This window comes from Netta rufina (assembly GCF_964035555.1).
Source record: "Netta rufina genome assembly, chromosome: 23".
Taxonomy (NCBI): Eukaryota; Metazoa; Chordata; class Aves; order Anseriformes; family Anatidae; genus Netta; species Netta rufina.
Window position 1 is genome coordinate 4,672,212 of NC_140147.1, and position 16,119 is coordinate 4,688,330.

At 55.9% G+C, this 16,119-nt stretch overlaps 1 protein-coding gene across 1 annotated transcript; it reads right to left on the reverse strand.

Annotated features, from left to right (window-relative positions):
- Positions 1 to 1,533: 1,533 nt before the first annotated feature.
- MECR (mitochondrial trans-2-enoyl-CoA reductase) lies at positions 1,534 to 10,207 on the reverse strand. The gene is made up of 11 exons (XM_084300547.1): positions 9,939 to 10,207; positions 7,053 to 7,150; positions 6,848 to 6,979; positions 5,228 to 5,371; positions 5,037 to 5,139; positions 4,576 to 4,678; positions 4,092 to 4,165; positions 3,570 to 3,630; positions 2,403 to 2,475; positions 2,141 to 2,289; positions 1,534 to 1,793 (listed from the first exon to the last, which is right to left on the reverse strand). The coding sequence occupies exons 1-11, from the start codon at positions 10,067 to 10,069 to the stop codon at positions 1,770 to 1,772; spliced, it is 1,092 nt and encodes a 363-aa protein (XP_084156673.1). The 5' UTR covers positions 10,070 to 10,207; the 3' UTR covers positions 1,534 to 1,769.
- Positions 10,208 to 16,119: the final 5,912 nt, after the last annotated feature.

Genomic DNA, 16,119 nt, shown 5'->3' on the forward strand with positions numbered 1-16,119 from the left:
CTGTAACAGTTCTGTGGGATGCTGCTTGGTGTGAGGATCCTGCTCCAAGTGCAGGTGTGCCCCCGGCACCCCCTGCATGGGCAGCAGGCCTCGGGTCTCAGCAAGCAGCTGACCCTCCATGCAATGAATTTGGGGAGTTCCCAGCGGGACCCAAATACCTCATTTCACATCTGGGGCCTTTCCCCTCTTTGTTCTCCCGGGTTCTCACCACCACAGCCTGCAGCGAAGCTCCCCCAGCTGGACAAGGGCTCCCACATGGATTCTCTGGTGTCTGCTTGGGGCCAAACCCCACTTGTACACAAGCAGCTCCCCGTTCTGAATTGGGGCTCACAGGGCTTTATGGCATGTCTGCGGGGTCAGCTCTTCTGTCAGTGTGGCTGGGACTGGCTCCTCACCTCAATAATGGGGAATACATGTAAAAGTATATTCTGTCACAGGATGTAGATTTGGGTTGACTATGGCTGCTTTCAGGGGTTTTTGGTGCTAACAGGGCAGAGCCATCCCTGTCTCCATACATTGCCCCAAAATGTGATCCTACAGCAGGGTTTAGCAGGGTGTGAATGGCCCCCATGCAGCCAGCCCAGCTTTCCAGGCTGGGAGATGCCTGCGGGCCAGCCTGGTGAGACGAGCAGCACCGAGCCCCCTGTGTGGGGCTGGGGGGAGCAGGCACATTGTGGGATGGATGGGGAACGGAGCAATCCCAGTGACTGATGGGGTGATGGAGGAGCTGCAGCGGGAGGGTGTCCTGGCTTGTGGCAGGAATAGTGCAGCCATCAGGGCCAGGGAGGTGATCGTCCCCCTGTATCTGCTCCAGTGAGGCCACACCTCGAGTGCTGGGTTCAGCTTTGGGCCCCTCACTACAAGGACATCGAGGCCCTGGAGCGTATCCAGAGCAGTGCTATGAGGCTGGTGAAGGGCCTGAAGCACAAGTCCTGTGAGGGGCAGTTGAGGGCACTGGGGGTGTTTGGTCTGGAGCAGAGGAGGCTCAGGGAGACCTCATTGCTCCCTGCAACTGCCTGGAAGGAAGGGGTGGGGAGCTGGGGTTGGCCTCTGCTCACAGGGAACTGAGACAGGAGCAGAGGGAACGGCCTCGAGTTGTGCCAGGGGGGGTTCAGGCTGGAAATGAGGAGACATTTCTCCTCAGCAAGAGCGCTCAGGCGTTGGGACGGGTTGCCCAGGGAGGTGGTGGAGTCCCCGTCCCTGGGGGTGTTCAGGGAGAGGTTGGACGTGGTGCCTGGGGACAGGGGCAGTGGGTGATGGTGGTGCTGGTAGGGGGTGGTTGGACCAGATAATCTTTGAGGTCCTTTCCAACCTTAATGATTCTGGGATTCCATGATTCTAAAGAAGAAACCAGCTGCAAAGGCGAGTTTTTCCCTCCCACAGGGTTTGCATTTGTGCAAGCAGCTGGCTCCAGCACAGTCCTCAGTCCCCGCCAGAGCCTGGTGAAAGCACTGGGACAGGCAGGGGCTGCTGGGGCAATGCGGGAAGCAGGCGGGACACGCGATGCTTTGAGCACAGAAAAGTTTATTGGCGGCATCTTGCAAAAATAGACATATATTAGACATTGATTTTCAAGAGGTTTCTCTGTGCATCACACGATCAGTAGTGGCACTGGTTCAGTAACAGCAGCAAAACTGAATTCAAGTCCAGGTATTGCAGAAGTCACATTGGAGGCTCTGGCTGGTGAGCTGCGGGGTGAACCCAGGGATGGGGACCCGAATCCTGTCCCTACATTGTCCCCTTGTCCTCCAGCCGGCACGGGCGCTCCTCTAGTCCTGCCAGCACTGCATGTGCTGTGTAGGGAAAAAAAATAAAAAAAAAAAATATATATTTTTAAAAAGTGGTTTTGCTGTGTAAGTCCATCTGCAAAGAGAGAGGCTCCTTTCCCTTGAGATAGGCCCGGAAGAGGCTTTCTGCTGCAACAAAACTAACAACGAGCTAAAGCGAGACCAAAATCTCCTTCCAGAAGCAACCCCAGCCTGCGCTCACGGTGCCACCTGGGTAAACTTCCAGAGGCTTTTAAACCTTGAAGTGGGCACCCGAAAATAAAAAAGGAACAAAAGAAAAAAATCAATGGACGTGGAGCTTTCCCTCTGCAGACACCAACAGGAAGGCCTGCGAGCAGTCAGAGGAGGAGGACCTGCTTGGAGGAGGTGAAGGGCTGCGTGGAGGCCACCAGGGCCTCCTTGAAGTCCTCCAGTGGGACTGTGGTGCAGGCGGGTGCGCCGAGCTGTCCCCTCTGCACCAGCTGGCACAAGGTGTCCATCATGCTGCTCAGGCTCTCCTTGTCTGCGAGGGAAGAAGGGGATTGCTCTTACCTGGCCACATCCCATGGGATGCTGTCCCCAGCCCTGCTGGCCACCTCTGGTAGCCCGTAGTGGTCCCTGCCCCTCTCAGCTCACCATGTGCGTGGTCCTTCTTCCACTGGGTCATCCAGAAGCCGCGCAGCCTCACGTCCCTGAAGATGAAGGCGCTCTGCGGAAAGCAGGAGGTGAGATCTGCCTCCCCCCGACCTGTTCCCAAGCCCACGTGAGCATGGCAGGAGGCAGCGAGGAGCTTTGCTCAGAGCTCTTCTTTGGGACAAACCCAATTTGGCAGGTTCATGTTAATGCAAGTGTCGTGGTTTAACCCGACCGGCAGCTAAACACCACGCAGCCGTTCGCTCACCCTCCCCCCTCCCTCTCTGGGACGGGGGAGAGAAATGGAAAGTGAAGCCCGTGAGTTGAGATAAAGACAGTTTAATAAGACAGGAAAAAAAAAATAACAAAAATAATAATAACAATAATAATAATGATGATACAATGGGGATAATACGAAAGTAATAATAGTATGTACAAACAAGTGATGCACAATGCAATTGCTCACCACCCGCTGACCGATGCCCAGCCTAACCCCGAGCAGTCCGGCCCCCTCCCCCCGGCTAGCCACCCCTATATATTGTTTAGCATGACGTCAGATGGTATGGAATACCCCTTTGGCTAGTTTGGGTCACCTGTCCTGGGTCTGTCCCCTCCCAGCTCTTACTGCACCCCCCAGCCTGCCCGTTGGCAGGACAGAGCAAAGGCTGAGATGTCCTTGGCTTAGTATAAGCACTGCTCTGCAACAATTAAAGCATCGGGGTGTTATCAGCACTCTTCTCGTTCTAAGCCAAAACACAGCATTCCACCAGCTACTAGGAAGAAAATTAATTCTGTGCTAACTGAAACCAGGACAGCAAGACCTTGCACCACAGTGCTGAGCAGCTCCGAGGGGCTGCGTCTTGTTGGGATAACACCGGGTTTCACGTCAGGGCAGAGCTCAGATGTGGCTCCGATGTGTGAGATAGGTTTGCATCAGGGCATGTTCAATGCTCAGCATCTGTGGGGTTGTTTCCATGCTGGCATTCAAGAGCAGCCCAAACCCTCCATAAGCACAACCATACCAGAATGCAAACCAGCTCGTCCCATTACAGCCCCAATCAGTTAAAAAATAAATAAATTTGGGGGCTCTGAACGTGACATCCAGACAGCAGAGTGCAGCAGAGGATAAGCTGAGCCCCCGTGGGCACCAAGAGCATCCCCAGTACTCACCACTGGCACCGTCACGGGCTGCTTTGCCATGCCCCCGTAGGTGACCATGGTCCCTTTGGGTCTGCGAGAGGAAGGGGACGTTGGGTTACCCACAGCCCCCAGCACGCAGCTGTGGCCTTGCAACCTCTCCTCCATCTCACCCAAACCCACCGCTGTATGATGAGGCTGGTTTCACACCACAGGCTCCACCAGAAAGCCCTGAGGATCTGCTTTCTAGAGCTGCCCTCCTGCTCACACGTTGGATTTGCAGCTACGTAAACCAGCCAGCCATTACACGTGGCCAGGACCAGACAGACCTCTGTCTCAGATGTCTCCTGCCTCATGCCACGGGCAGAGTTTGAGACAAGCAAGAGGATGGTGATGCCAGGTTAACTTTAAGTCCCATTTTCCAAAACAACTTCACTCATCTCCCCTCATCAAGGACTGGCATCTGCTCTTGATGTCCCTGGTGGCCACGTGCCCTGGATCTGGAGCAGGTCCCAAGCCCACGCCACCCCAGCCATGGGGCAGAGCCCAACTTACTGCAGATGCCGCAGCATCTCCGTCGTGCTCTTGCCTCCGACGCAGTTCAGGGCGAGCCGAGGCTTTGGGATGCTCTGCAAGAAAAAGGGGAAGCTCCAGCCTGAAGGGCTCAGTCCTGGTCTGGAGAGCTTGGGTGAAAGCCCTCCGTGGTGGGGAGCACATCTCAGTCTGTCGCTGGTATGGAAATACTTTGTGAAAAGCACTTTGGGGCTAGGAGTTTGGCGAGTTCAGGGCATGTTTGTATAAATGGATGGGTAAATACACGAGGTAAATAGTGAGTGGCTTAGAGAAGTGCAAGAATGCCATTTGTTAGCTTTGTATCTCTTCCTAACGATTTACAGTGTGGCCATCACATCGCCTGCCCAGAGATTAGGAAAAGCTTGTTTCATTTTTGTCCTTTCTACCATCCTCGCAGCTCTCCTCGAAGCACTGAACTGCGGGGCCACCCTGGACGGTCTCTCAGGGGGGCTCAACATCAAGGTACCTTAAATATTTCTTTCATTTCTGGCTTTCTCAGCATGTCCTCCGTGATGACGTGGTCTGCACCCAGGGCCTTCAGCCTCTCCACCAGCTTCGGGAGATCAGGTCTGGGGGGAGAAAAAAAGACCCCATGAGGCAGCAAGCAGCGTGTCCCCTTCCCCTTTCTCCCACTGGGATGGGTCTGAGGATGAGGCTGGGCAGAGCAGAGGCTGGGAGGCACCTTCACAGGGCCATGGAATGGCTGAGGTGGGAAGGGACCTCTGGGTCCCCTGCTCCCACCCCTGCTCCAGCAGAACAACCCCAAGCAGGGTGCCCAGCACCACGTCCAGGCACTTTTTGGAGATCTCCAAGGAGGAGATGCTTCACTGGGTAACCTGTGCCAGAGATCTGGCACCCACACAGCACAGACGGGCTTGTGATGTTCAGAGGGAACCTCCCGTGTCCCAGTTTGTGCCCAGTACTCACCTATCCCTGACCACATTGATGGTCCTGATGCCGGTGGCTTTGGCGATCTGGATGACAGCCTGGCCCACGCCGCTGTTGGCTGCGTTCTGGATGATGGAGTCACCTGGGGAGCAGAATTTCGGTGCAGCCGTGACCGCTGGAGCTGCAATCCCCTACGAACACAGAGCCGGAGGCCCGTGAGTGCCACGTACCTGGCGCCAGGCTCTCGAAGTCGGCCAGCATGCGGTACGCCGTGCACGGGTTGACGCTGAGCGTGGCGGCGCACAGCAGCGGGATGTCGCTGGGCACCTGCAGCAGGCTCGCCTCGGGGAACACCGCCTGTGTCCGCCACGTCCCTGGGCATCGCAGCGTTTCGTGAGCAGCAGGGAAAGGAAAGGAAAGGGAAGTGTTAGGAGACCCCGACTCACACCAGAGCTTTAACTCACACTGCTGCAGCATCACCTCGCGACAATTTAAGCATCGGAGAGCCAATTATTAAACCTTTTCCTGTATGGGTATAGCCAAAATATTTAGATAGGTGAAGGAAGAGAAAGCTGGCAGTGCCTGAAACAATTTGCAGGCTGGAGGTAAGGCTGTGCTCTGTTTGCACTGCACTTTTCTTCACAAGTCAGTGAGGAAGAGGCATGAGCACCCCAGGCACTCATTCCCTACATATATTTAAGGGCAGTTTTGCAAATCTCCCATGGCTGAGCCATCAGCATGTTTGCCAAGACCTTGTGCACCAGGGAGCTTAAAGTCAGGACTCTACCCACCACTTTGTGTGACGTGTGCCCAAAACCACAGGGTAAGAGATTCCCCCCATCCGTACACGTGCTGAAAGACTGCGATGCTGCGTCTTGAGCTTCCAGGGCAAAACGAGCCCTCTCGTGGCACACACTGCCCTGCGCCTCAGCAGGACCCTGGTGGAGGCAGGAGATGCTCCCCTGCTGCCCACAGACAGCGGCTCTGTCACCCAGAGCAGCCCCATCACTTCCCAGACGTGTAATGGGACCGGGCTCCCTGGATGCAGTGTGCAGAGCTAACAGGAGCACTCCACATCCCAGAGATGAGCCCATACGTTCAGAGCCAATTCACTTAGATTTAGAGACTATGTATTTATATCTGGTTTAACCCCCTATCATCCATTTACTTTTTTTTTTCATGTTTAAAAATATCACATTTGGATCTTAACTAGATAACTTTCCTTCTCCCATTAAGCGAGAAAGCCTTTTAAGAAGAAATAGGCAAGGAACAAGCTGTTAAGCTAAACCAGAACCGACAATTTTTCTGGCCATTGGCGTGTCGGAGTAGCACGAGAGGCATTTGTTGGAAAATAAATTCCCAAGCTTTCCCATCAGAGCACTATTAGGGAGAAAACCGTAATGAGATATAACGCTGACCTTGCACAGGTTAAATGCTTTATCCCATGTCTTTAAGGAAGCCGTAAGTAGATGTGACAAAACGCAGTTGTTTCCAGAGGAGAACAGATTGCTGCGATGCTCTATAACAGTGCAGAAGGCCCATAAAGGGTCTGCACTATAGAAAAGTAAATTATTCCTAAATTAAAGCTTGGCATATGCAACGGCACTGCCAAAGCTCCCTGGGTGAGCGCTTCCTTGGGGTGCCTGGGGACACGGTTTAGTGGGGGATAGTGGTGGGGGGAGGATGGTTGGACCTGATGTTCTTGGAGGGCTTTTCCAACCTTAATGATTTTAGGATTCCTCGTGGCCGAGCGCGTCCCATGCACAGGAGCCAGGCTCTGGGGGCACAGTCCCGGTCCTGAACCCCTCCAGGAGGGCACGCCAAGCACCCAGCCCTGGGTGCAAACTCACCGAGTCCAGCATCAGCCGGGATGACCCAGTCCCCGGGTCTCAGCGCCGTCACACCGGGGCCGACCTCCAGCACGCGCCCGACGCCTTCGTTCCCCGCCACGGCCGGCAGCGGGGCCAGGATGGCGTAGGTGCCTGCGGGGAGCACGGGGAGATGCAGAGAGGCAGGACAAGGGTTCAAAGGCAGCGCCGGCAGCAGGCAGGTTACCTTGGATCATGTTGATGTCGGCCGGATTGATGGGGGCCGCCAGCATCTTGACGTGGACGTCCGAGTGCCCCAGCCTGGGCACCTCCAGCTCCTTCAGCCTGTGTGGGGTCACGCAAAGGAAGACTCAGTTAAGGCACTGAGGAGAGGTTCCTGTATGACCTACACAACACATCAGACCTAAGATAAGCAGCACCATTTTCCCCGTCTACGTTGTTATAGCCTCATCTCCTCTAGCAGGAAAAAATAAGGACCTAACGTGGCACCTCCACTGCTCCTCAAACCTCCACTCCCAGCACCTCCTTTCATCAATCATAGGAACGAACCCAAAACACATCCCGCACACAGAAGGGCCCCTCCGAGGAGAAGACACCCCAGCCCCTTTGCTACCAGACTGCTTGAAATCCAAGGAGAATGCCCTTACCCCAAGGCTGGCTGACTTGGAAGCACAGACCCACCTAGGCTGGAGCAGACCTTCAAGACCATCAAGTCCTACCTCAACCTGACCTACGGGGTCCCATCACTAAGCCAAGCCCCTCATCACCAACATCCTCCCATCACTAAACCGCTCAGCTCAGCTCCCTCATGCCCTGCACGGCCACAGGGAAAATTGCACAACGTTTTTTGGCCGCCGTGGGTCTTGCACCCTCCTGGCAGCGGGGCCCTCCCAGCAAAGAGGATGTGGAGCAGCGGGGAGGGGTCCCACCACCCCGGGATGGAGCAAGCTCCTCCAGCTTGCACCACAACGCGCCCCGAGGGGAAGGGGAAGCTGATTGCTGCCTGACCTATCTGCCAGCCGGGGCAAAGCCATCCAGAGGCGCCCATTTGCAAGATGAGGGCAATTTGAACTGCATTTGAACGAGCTGGTGGCTCTGCGAAGGAAGGAGGTGGTGTGCGCGCAGCCAATTTTAAGAGCAGTTATTTGCCACAATTACATGCTGCTAAGTACGTGTCATTAGGAACAATACACTGAATTTCCTTCACAGCTTGTCCTGTGCCGGCAAAGTGTTTTCCCCTTCTCTCCTTGAAGCTGCCTGGGTGATTTGGAGACTTGGAGTTCTGGATTAAACACCCCCCTGCCCTTGTCAGAAGGCTTTTAGCACGCAGGAATCTGCTTTTTGCTTTGAAACAAACCCCAGACTGCACTGACAGCCTGTGGGAAGCTCCCAGGAGGGTCCAAAAACCTCACTTCAAGCAGTTTGGGATCAGAGACCTGCAGGGTACAGCTCTGCAGCTGCTGGGCATGGCCACGCGTGCTGACCTGTGGCTTTTGCCCAAAACCTTGCGTTTTGGCAAGGGTCGCCCACGAGTGATGGAGCTGCTCGCGTGTTTAACATCTGGGCAAAAAGCCTCCACACAGGACCAGCACCACAGACAGCCCAGCACCAACCTGCTACTTGGGTTTTCATGGAAAAATCAGTTTTATAATTAAAGGAAAAACACAGCAAGATTTTTGACCAAGGCTGCAGAACCCGACCACCCAACGCTCCACAGGAAAGCATCAACATTGCACAAGGAAGCCACTGACTCATTTCGGGCTCATCCCACCCTGCCAGAGCATTAGGGGAAGTCAGACCCACAAGGGCATTTCCAAAAATCTGCAAAAAAAAGACAGAAAGAGAAGTCACCCAGCACGAGCTGGGTCTTGCACAAGCAGCGGGACGAGGACAGCTGTTCCTGTCCCATGTCCCCACTGCGTCCCTGCAAATCTCAGCAGCCACCAGTGCCGATAAGCACCGGTACCCAGCTGAGTGGTCCAAAGACAGAGCAGCCACCCATCTCACCCCCAAAACAGGGGCTCGGGGTCTGGGTGCACCCAGATAACGTATCTGCACCTCCTGTGTTTCTACGCGACTCCAGCCAGTTCCGCTGGGTCAGCGCATCCTCAGCATTTCCTCTCTTGAAAAAAAAGGTACAAAAAATTCCCTTTTCCCAGACTTTTTGGTCATTCAGGAGAACCTTGAATAGCTGCCATGCCCTGAATGTCACCCCGCAGCGTTATACTTGAGGAAGCAACACTGATTCGGGCCCTGCATTCATTCCTGGCCCTGAACACCCCTAAATTGGGGACAAAGTGGGGTTCAGTGGTGCTGCCTCTCAGCACCTCCCCACTGACCCCAAATTCTGTGAAAGCAGGCTCCCCGGGAAGCACTGGAGACCCCCCCACCTCGTGGAAATATGGGTGAAAGGGGTTGGGGGTGCACCCCAAGCTCTGCCTGCATGTTGGGGACCTCTGAGCAACCCCTGGCATGACCCCATGGGCTGGGTCCCCCCCCAGGGACCTGCACCCATCCCTGCCCACTGCCCTGGGGGCGGGAAGCCCAGGACCCCCACACACTGCGGACCCCCAAACAGCCCCATTACAACCCTCTCCATACATACCCCATATACATGCCCCCTGCTTACTGCCCCCCACTGCCATACAGCTCCACCTTGCCCCTACACCTGCCCCCACAAGCTCAATGCACCCCCAGCCTGAGCCCCCTGATTTGCACCCCTCTATACCCGCACCCCCTTGCAATGCATCCTCACAACTTATCTGCACCCCCTGCAATGCACCCCCATTTGCACTCCCCCATAATCCCACCTCCTGCAATGCACTCCCGATATCTGCACCCCTCCCAAAATGCACCCCCAGTACCTGCACCCCCACTTGCACTCCCCCCCACACCCCATCTCCTGCAATGCACCCCTGATACCTGCACCCCCCCCAAAATGCACCCCCACTTGCACTCCCCCATAACCCCATCTCCTGCAACGCACCCCCGATATCTGCACCCCCCAAAATGCACCCCGACATCTGCACTCCCTGCCATGCACCCCCGATACCTGCACCCCCCCCACCTGCACCTCCATTCTCCCCCCCCCCCCCCCCAGTGCCCCCCTTACTGCAGCACCCCCGCGGGGTCCCCGTGCCGCTCGTAGAGCAGCCCCCGCGGGGGGGGTCCCGCCGAGGCCGAGCGCGCCCGCACGGGGGGGACCCGAGCCCCGCGCAGCGCCCGCGCCGCCGCCCGCTGCATCCCGGCACGGCTCGGCACGGCTCGGCACGGCACCGATCCGGCACTGCTCGGCACGGCACGGCTCGGATCAGGCACGGCACAGCACGGCTGGGCACGATCCTGGCACGGTGCGGTACAAGCACGGCTCGGCACGGTTCTGGCACGGTTCTGGCGCGGCTCGGCACGGCACGGCGCGGCCGCCAGCAGCGTCACGGGGGCAGCACCGCCCCACAAAGGGTCGGCACCGCCTTCGCCTGCTCTTAAGGCGGCCCCGAGCCGTGCCGAGCCGTGCTGAACCGTGCCATGCCGTGCCGTGCTTTTCTTTGCCTTTCCGTGCCATGCTGACCCGTGCCGAGCCGTGCCGTGCCGTGCCTTTCCTTGCTGTGCCGTGCCGTGCCTTGCCTTGATTTTCGGTGTCTTTCCGTGCCGTGCCGAGCCGAGCCGTGCCGCAGCATCCTTTGGAGCCGCCTCCCGGCCGTGCGGGCTCCGTGCATGGTGCTTCGGGTGCTTAAAGCAGCGCGAGGAGAAAGCTCGGAGCAGGGATCGATTTCGGTGTTTTGCGTAATTATCCCGGAGGAGAGGCCTCGTTTATTCCTCTAATTACAGCCGGTCACACCGGGAGGAGGAGGAGGAAGCCGAGGCGCTCTTCCACCGAGGGGCCCCTCGCGGCACAGCGAGCAGCGGTTTTTAAAAATCATTTCTTCTTTCGTGCCTGGATTTGGCTGCTCCAAGGGGGCAGCAGCTCCACGAGTGAGCCCTGTGCAAAGCCGAGCTCCCGCTCTGCTCATCACCCTCCTTGTCCACGTGCAATTAGCACCTCCCTTCGTTAACACCATCACCAGCGCGGGAGCTTGCCCGTGGTCCCACAGCAACAGCGAGCAGAGCACCCAGAGCGTGTGGTTTGGTTAAAAACACAACAGCCAAGTGGGAAATGCTCCAAAAAGCAGAAATCCAGGGCAGCTCGGTGGGTGTCAGCCTCGTGGGGAGCCTTGTGTTGGGCACCAGTGCTGCACGCCGTACCCGTACTGGGCACGGGGCTGCAGCCTGCACCCAAACCAGCAGGCTGTGCCAAAACCTGACCTGAAAGACTGGCATCAACTTGCCTGATGCTTCAAGGTCGTTTTAATAATAATAATAATAAAAGCAACCCGGAAAATAACAGTTGTGTGTGTGTGTGTGATTTCACGTGAGCTGAAAGTGCAAGATGAAGAAAAGGACTGGTTTTAGAGAAGGCGCCTAGTCGGAGGTGCTGATGAGATTTTTCTGCCTGTTTTGGTGTGAGCTTTGTACAAAAAGCGGCTTCTGGAGGGGAGCGGCAGGGCTCAGCTCCGCCAACCGTTGCCGAAGGCTCTGCTAAACAGGCGAGGGGAGCGGAGAGAAAAATAACTTTTTCTCGCCAACTTCTTCCGTTCGGAGCTGGAGGTGTTGTTTGTAACAGCAGCGGGTGTAAACGTGCTCCGACACCCGGGGGATGTGCAAGCGGGTAGCTGCCGGCGAACACCCCCACAAACACCCTGCACCCACGGAGCTGGTGGCCTCCACGAGCACCGACGGCACTCGTGACGCTGGTTCTGGCCACCAGGCTGGAGGGGCTGCGGGGACACAGCTTGGGCTGGCCCCAGGGGTGGCACAAAGGGGCAGGGGAGGAGCAGGGCTGGCTCCGGGGGGGCATCCAGGAGCCAAAGCCACCATGGGAGCAGCTCAGCCAGATCCTGTCTCATGGCACCGCGTCACCCCACAGCCCTGGGTTGCTCCGTCGTGGGAGTTACTGGCTGCATTTTGCATTTTGCAGGGCTGGCCCAGTGCAAAGGGCGCTGGTGGCTTGGGAGTCCCAGGTGAGCCCCCAGTTTTGTATCCCCCCTCTTGCAGGTGACCCCATTCCTGCCTCCAGGAGAGGCCGTGGGAAGTTGCTGCCCTTTCCTTCCCCACCTCATTTTATTTCACGCTTTCGATAGCACTTGCTGGAGCCTGGCTTCCCATTTCCCCACCAAAACAGCATCCCTTCCACCTCCCTACACGGCAATTAATTCAATATATTCATTTCTACTGTCCTAAATTCAGCATGGCAATCAGAGAGAGATGGACAGGAGTGCCGGGCAAGTGAAGTCAGGCACGACTGCGGGGGTCTCTCGGCCCATTTTCCTGTCCCAGCTGGCAGGACACCCACAGCCCCATCTCCAGTGCCCCTGGTCCCTGCTCCGGCAGAGCCCCAAAGGGCAAAATGGGCTTTTCCCACTTCTGGTGGGATCCTGAGCATGGCCGTGTCCTGGAAACGTCCATACCACTGGGATGTGATGGTCCTCGGGCCGGTTGCCCAGCTGTCCCCATCCCCATTGCCCCCTTTAAATCAGCACTTCAATGCACAGCCATAAAACAATGGGGTTTTCACTGCACCAAAAGCTGCACCTTTCTGAGGAGGCTCATGGCTTTCCTTGGTGGGGCTGTGAGGTCATTGGGTTTTCCTTTGCCATGGAGAAAATTGGGATTTGGGCCAAAAAACTGTGCCGTGGTGCTCCTACGGCTGCAGTAACCCTGTGGCTTTGGGCACGGTGGCAGTGTGGAGGATGCTGCTGGGTTTAGGATGGAGCAACGTGGACGAGCAGGCGCACTGGGAGGCTCAGGTGCCCAAGCTCTGCACTGCATGGCAAAGGGTTAATAACTAATTACAGCAGCCAAATGAGATGCCTTTCTATAGCGTTAGAAACGTATGCATTGGCAAATCAGGGCTGGCAGACTATTTATGATTATTTTGTTAATGTTTCTCCTGTAACAAGCACAATTTCCTGGTGATTAATGACTGCTTCATCTCCTGAAATTGCAATTTTTTTTTTTTAGGAGAAGCACACGGAGATTTGCATGCGAGGGCTTCGGGAGTGGGTGGGGAGAGGGGGAAGCGGGGACGGATCCTGAGGCAGAGGCAGAGGCAGAGAGAGAGCTGAGGCCAGGGGAAGGAGCGATGCTCCCGGCTCCCCTTTGCCTTTTCCTGCCTAAAACCCACTGCTGCCAACTGGCAAAGGTTTGTGGGCCAGTCACACTGCTCAGGGATGGAAAGCAAAATGCTGCCAGGCAGGGGCTGGGTTTGGTTCTGCACACATGGGGAGCCCCTGGCCAGGAGCCCCAGGGGATGCTCACGAGAGCTGAGTGGCACCTGGGTGAAGATTGCTGTGATTTTGCCCCTAAAACCTAAATCCTGTTGAGGATGGGAGGGCTGCAGGGATCCCCTGGTCTCCAAGGGGGAGCCCAGCGGCTTTGCCCCAAGCCTTGGAGCTCAGGAGTGCTGAGATGCCCCCGGCTATCACTGCTCTTCATCACATCCATGTGGGATTATTAATTAAGTACTTACAAGATCGACACAATTTTAACTAAGGAGAATAACAATCTGTTGCCTTTTTGGTGGAGAGATTGAAGGTGGACCTGTATCGCTTGGGAATAACTGGGAAAGCGGAGGCTGAGGGCTGGATTTTGGAGGGTTTTTGTTTGGGGACACGCTCGGTGTTGTGCCTCGGTGGCCTTCCTGCGGAGGGTGGGTGCAGCCGAGCCATGCTGGACCTTGGAAACACCAGGACTGCCGTGGGGGTTTGGGCTTGCACGAGAACAGACCTGGGAAATCATCTGCAAAACAAGCCCCTGCTCTGTGCAGAGGAAGCGATGCTCTGACAAAGAGTCGAGGCCGGTGGATTGTCTGATTGCCTTTTTATTAAACGTGCCTGGATCTTAAAATGCAAAATACATTGTCCTTAAAGAACCACTTTCCATAATCCTTGGCTTATCCCCGAATCCCTCATTTAACACCTCTGATGGCGCTGGACAATCCCATAGCCTCTGTTGAATCCTTTACCTAAAGCCACCCTCGTGCCCCACGCTCCCGGCTCTGCGCGGCAGCGAGGGAGTTGTGGCTGCCAGCACGCAGATGCCCAGGATTAATTTTTTTAAGCAAGCCGATGGCTGGCTCTTGTGCCTCCAGAACAGCCTCCAAAACTGTATTTCCTTTGAAATGTTTCATTGTCAGATAATAACACAAAAAAAATAAAAAGAAGAAACACAACGCTCGGCGGCTAACGGAGAATTGATGAGTTCTGATCCTCTGCCAATGAGATGAGAAAGGAGGCTCCGTCCCGAGCCATAAATAAGGAGAGGAGCTGACAATGGATCCAGCCCTGCCTCGTAACTCTGCAGCGGGACCTTAGAAAGTCACCGCGGTGTCTCCTGAGGGTGGGCAGTGCCTGGCCCTTGGCAGGTGGGGAAACTGAGGCAGGGATGGCCGGGGTCTCACTGAGACAGTGAGATGGGTCCCTGGAAGCCGATGCACACACGGCGTGCACAGGCATCCCCCTGAACACCTGCCCTTGTCCATACTCACAACAATGTGTGATTGAGGAGATCTCAGGGCAAATCCTTTATGGGGGGCAAGCCAGAGAATTGCAGGGCAGGAGCCAACCCTTTTGGTACCGTTTTTGGTACCGAGACCGATTCCATCAGAGCAGTGACCCCTCTGGGCAGGGGAGAGCTCTTGAAATAGCTTGGAAGAAAGCTCGGGTGAAGAGAGGAATCAAATCAGCACCTTTTATGCTTTTTTAATCTGCCTTTAACTTTTCCTTCAAACTTTTTTCCTCCCTTCCCTGCTCCAGCTCCCAACACGTCTCCATTCCGCCCCCTGACCATGCAGGCTCCTATCGATGGCAGACCTGACACTTTTCCAGCCCCGCATTAAACTGTGAGCACGAGCCATGCTATGTGGGACAAGAATCGATTGTTCTCCGGGTTTTGCTGGTTGTTTTAGTTCACTCCTGTTCAGCTCAGCTGCCTGACGAGCTCTTTTTGTTGCAAACTGCAGAGCGCATCCTTTCTCTGACGGCGTTTGGAAAAGCACCAAAGCGGAGCTGCGAGGAGGACAAACACAGGGGAGGAGAGCCGACACTCCCCGCATACATAAAAGCGAATAAAACAGAATAAAACAAGCTGCAGAAGCAGTATCTCCCCCAGCGTAAGGATAAATAGGAAGTGCTGGACACGGCGATGCTCCCTCCTCTCCTCCAGGTTCGGGGCGGGCAGGAGAGGCAGCGCTCGGGCAGCAGCAGAGCTGATGATGAGAAACCTGAGCGATACCCAAACCCTGGGCTGAAAACAAACAGCTCTTGTGATGTGGGATGCGATCAGGGACCCCGAGGCATGCCGGCTGATTCATGTTCCACTCCCCCTTTAAAAAAAAATGCAACAAAATGGGAAAAGTGCTGAGTTTTGGTGCAGATCTGCTGGGTTAAAACCCAGCATTAAAATGCCTGTATTCTTTTGTACCGAAGTCATTTTATTGCTGAATTTAGGGATGAGCAAATCCTTGCAGCTGGGATTGCAGCTGCTCTGTGGACCTGGGTTAAGTGCTGGCCAGCATCAGCCTGTGATGTCTGGGATATTTTTGAGTTAAATGGTTTGTAAATCCCTGGGAGCTCCCGATGCAGAACGAAGGGATGCTCCTGGGCAGCTCCAGGCTTTGGGCAGTGGGAAGGGCCTGGCACTGCCTGTTGTGCCCCTGGTGATGGGATTTTTTAACGCTGGCAGGTGCTGGGCTGAGGAGAGAAGTGCAGGGCTTCACCCCAACCGCCCCATGGGGCTTGCCACGAGTCCAGGAGAAGAGCACAAGCGAGCACGGCCCTAAGAGAAGCATTGGGGTTTTGCATGTGACAGCAGAGCTGCTGCTGGGGGCTGTTCCCTGCAGTCCTGGGGCACTGGCTCCCACCAGAAGTGAGCACCTGGCTTTTTGCTCCATGAAACCCCTTGAAAATGCCACTGGGGGAATTTGTGGGTGCAGCACGGGGACAATCTCAGGTGGCTGGGGCTACCGGCATCCGCTCTGGCTGGGGAGCTGGGACACTGCCATGGGTTCTGCTGGCACTTTGGGGTGTCTGCATGGGAAATGCAGGGCTGGCTTGGGACACCTCCTTTGGAGGTGAGAGCAATGTTTCACCTTGCACTCAGGAGCTGGGGTGGAAAAAGAAGCATTTTGCTGCATGTGCCTGCTTCTCAACCTCAGCCACACGCCGGGTTGGTGCCATCGGCTCCAAAACTGCACCGGG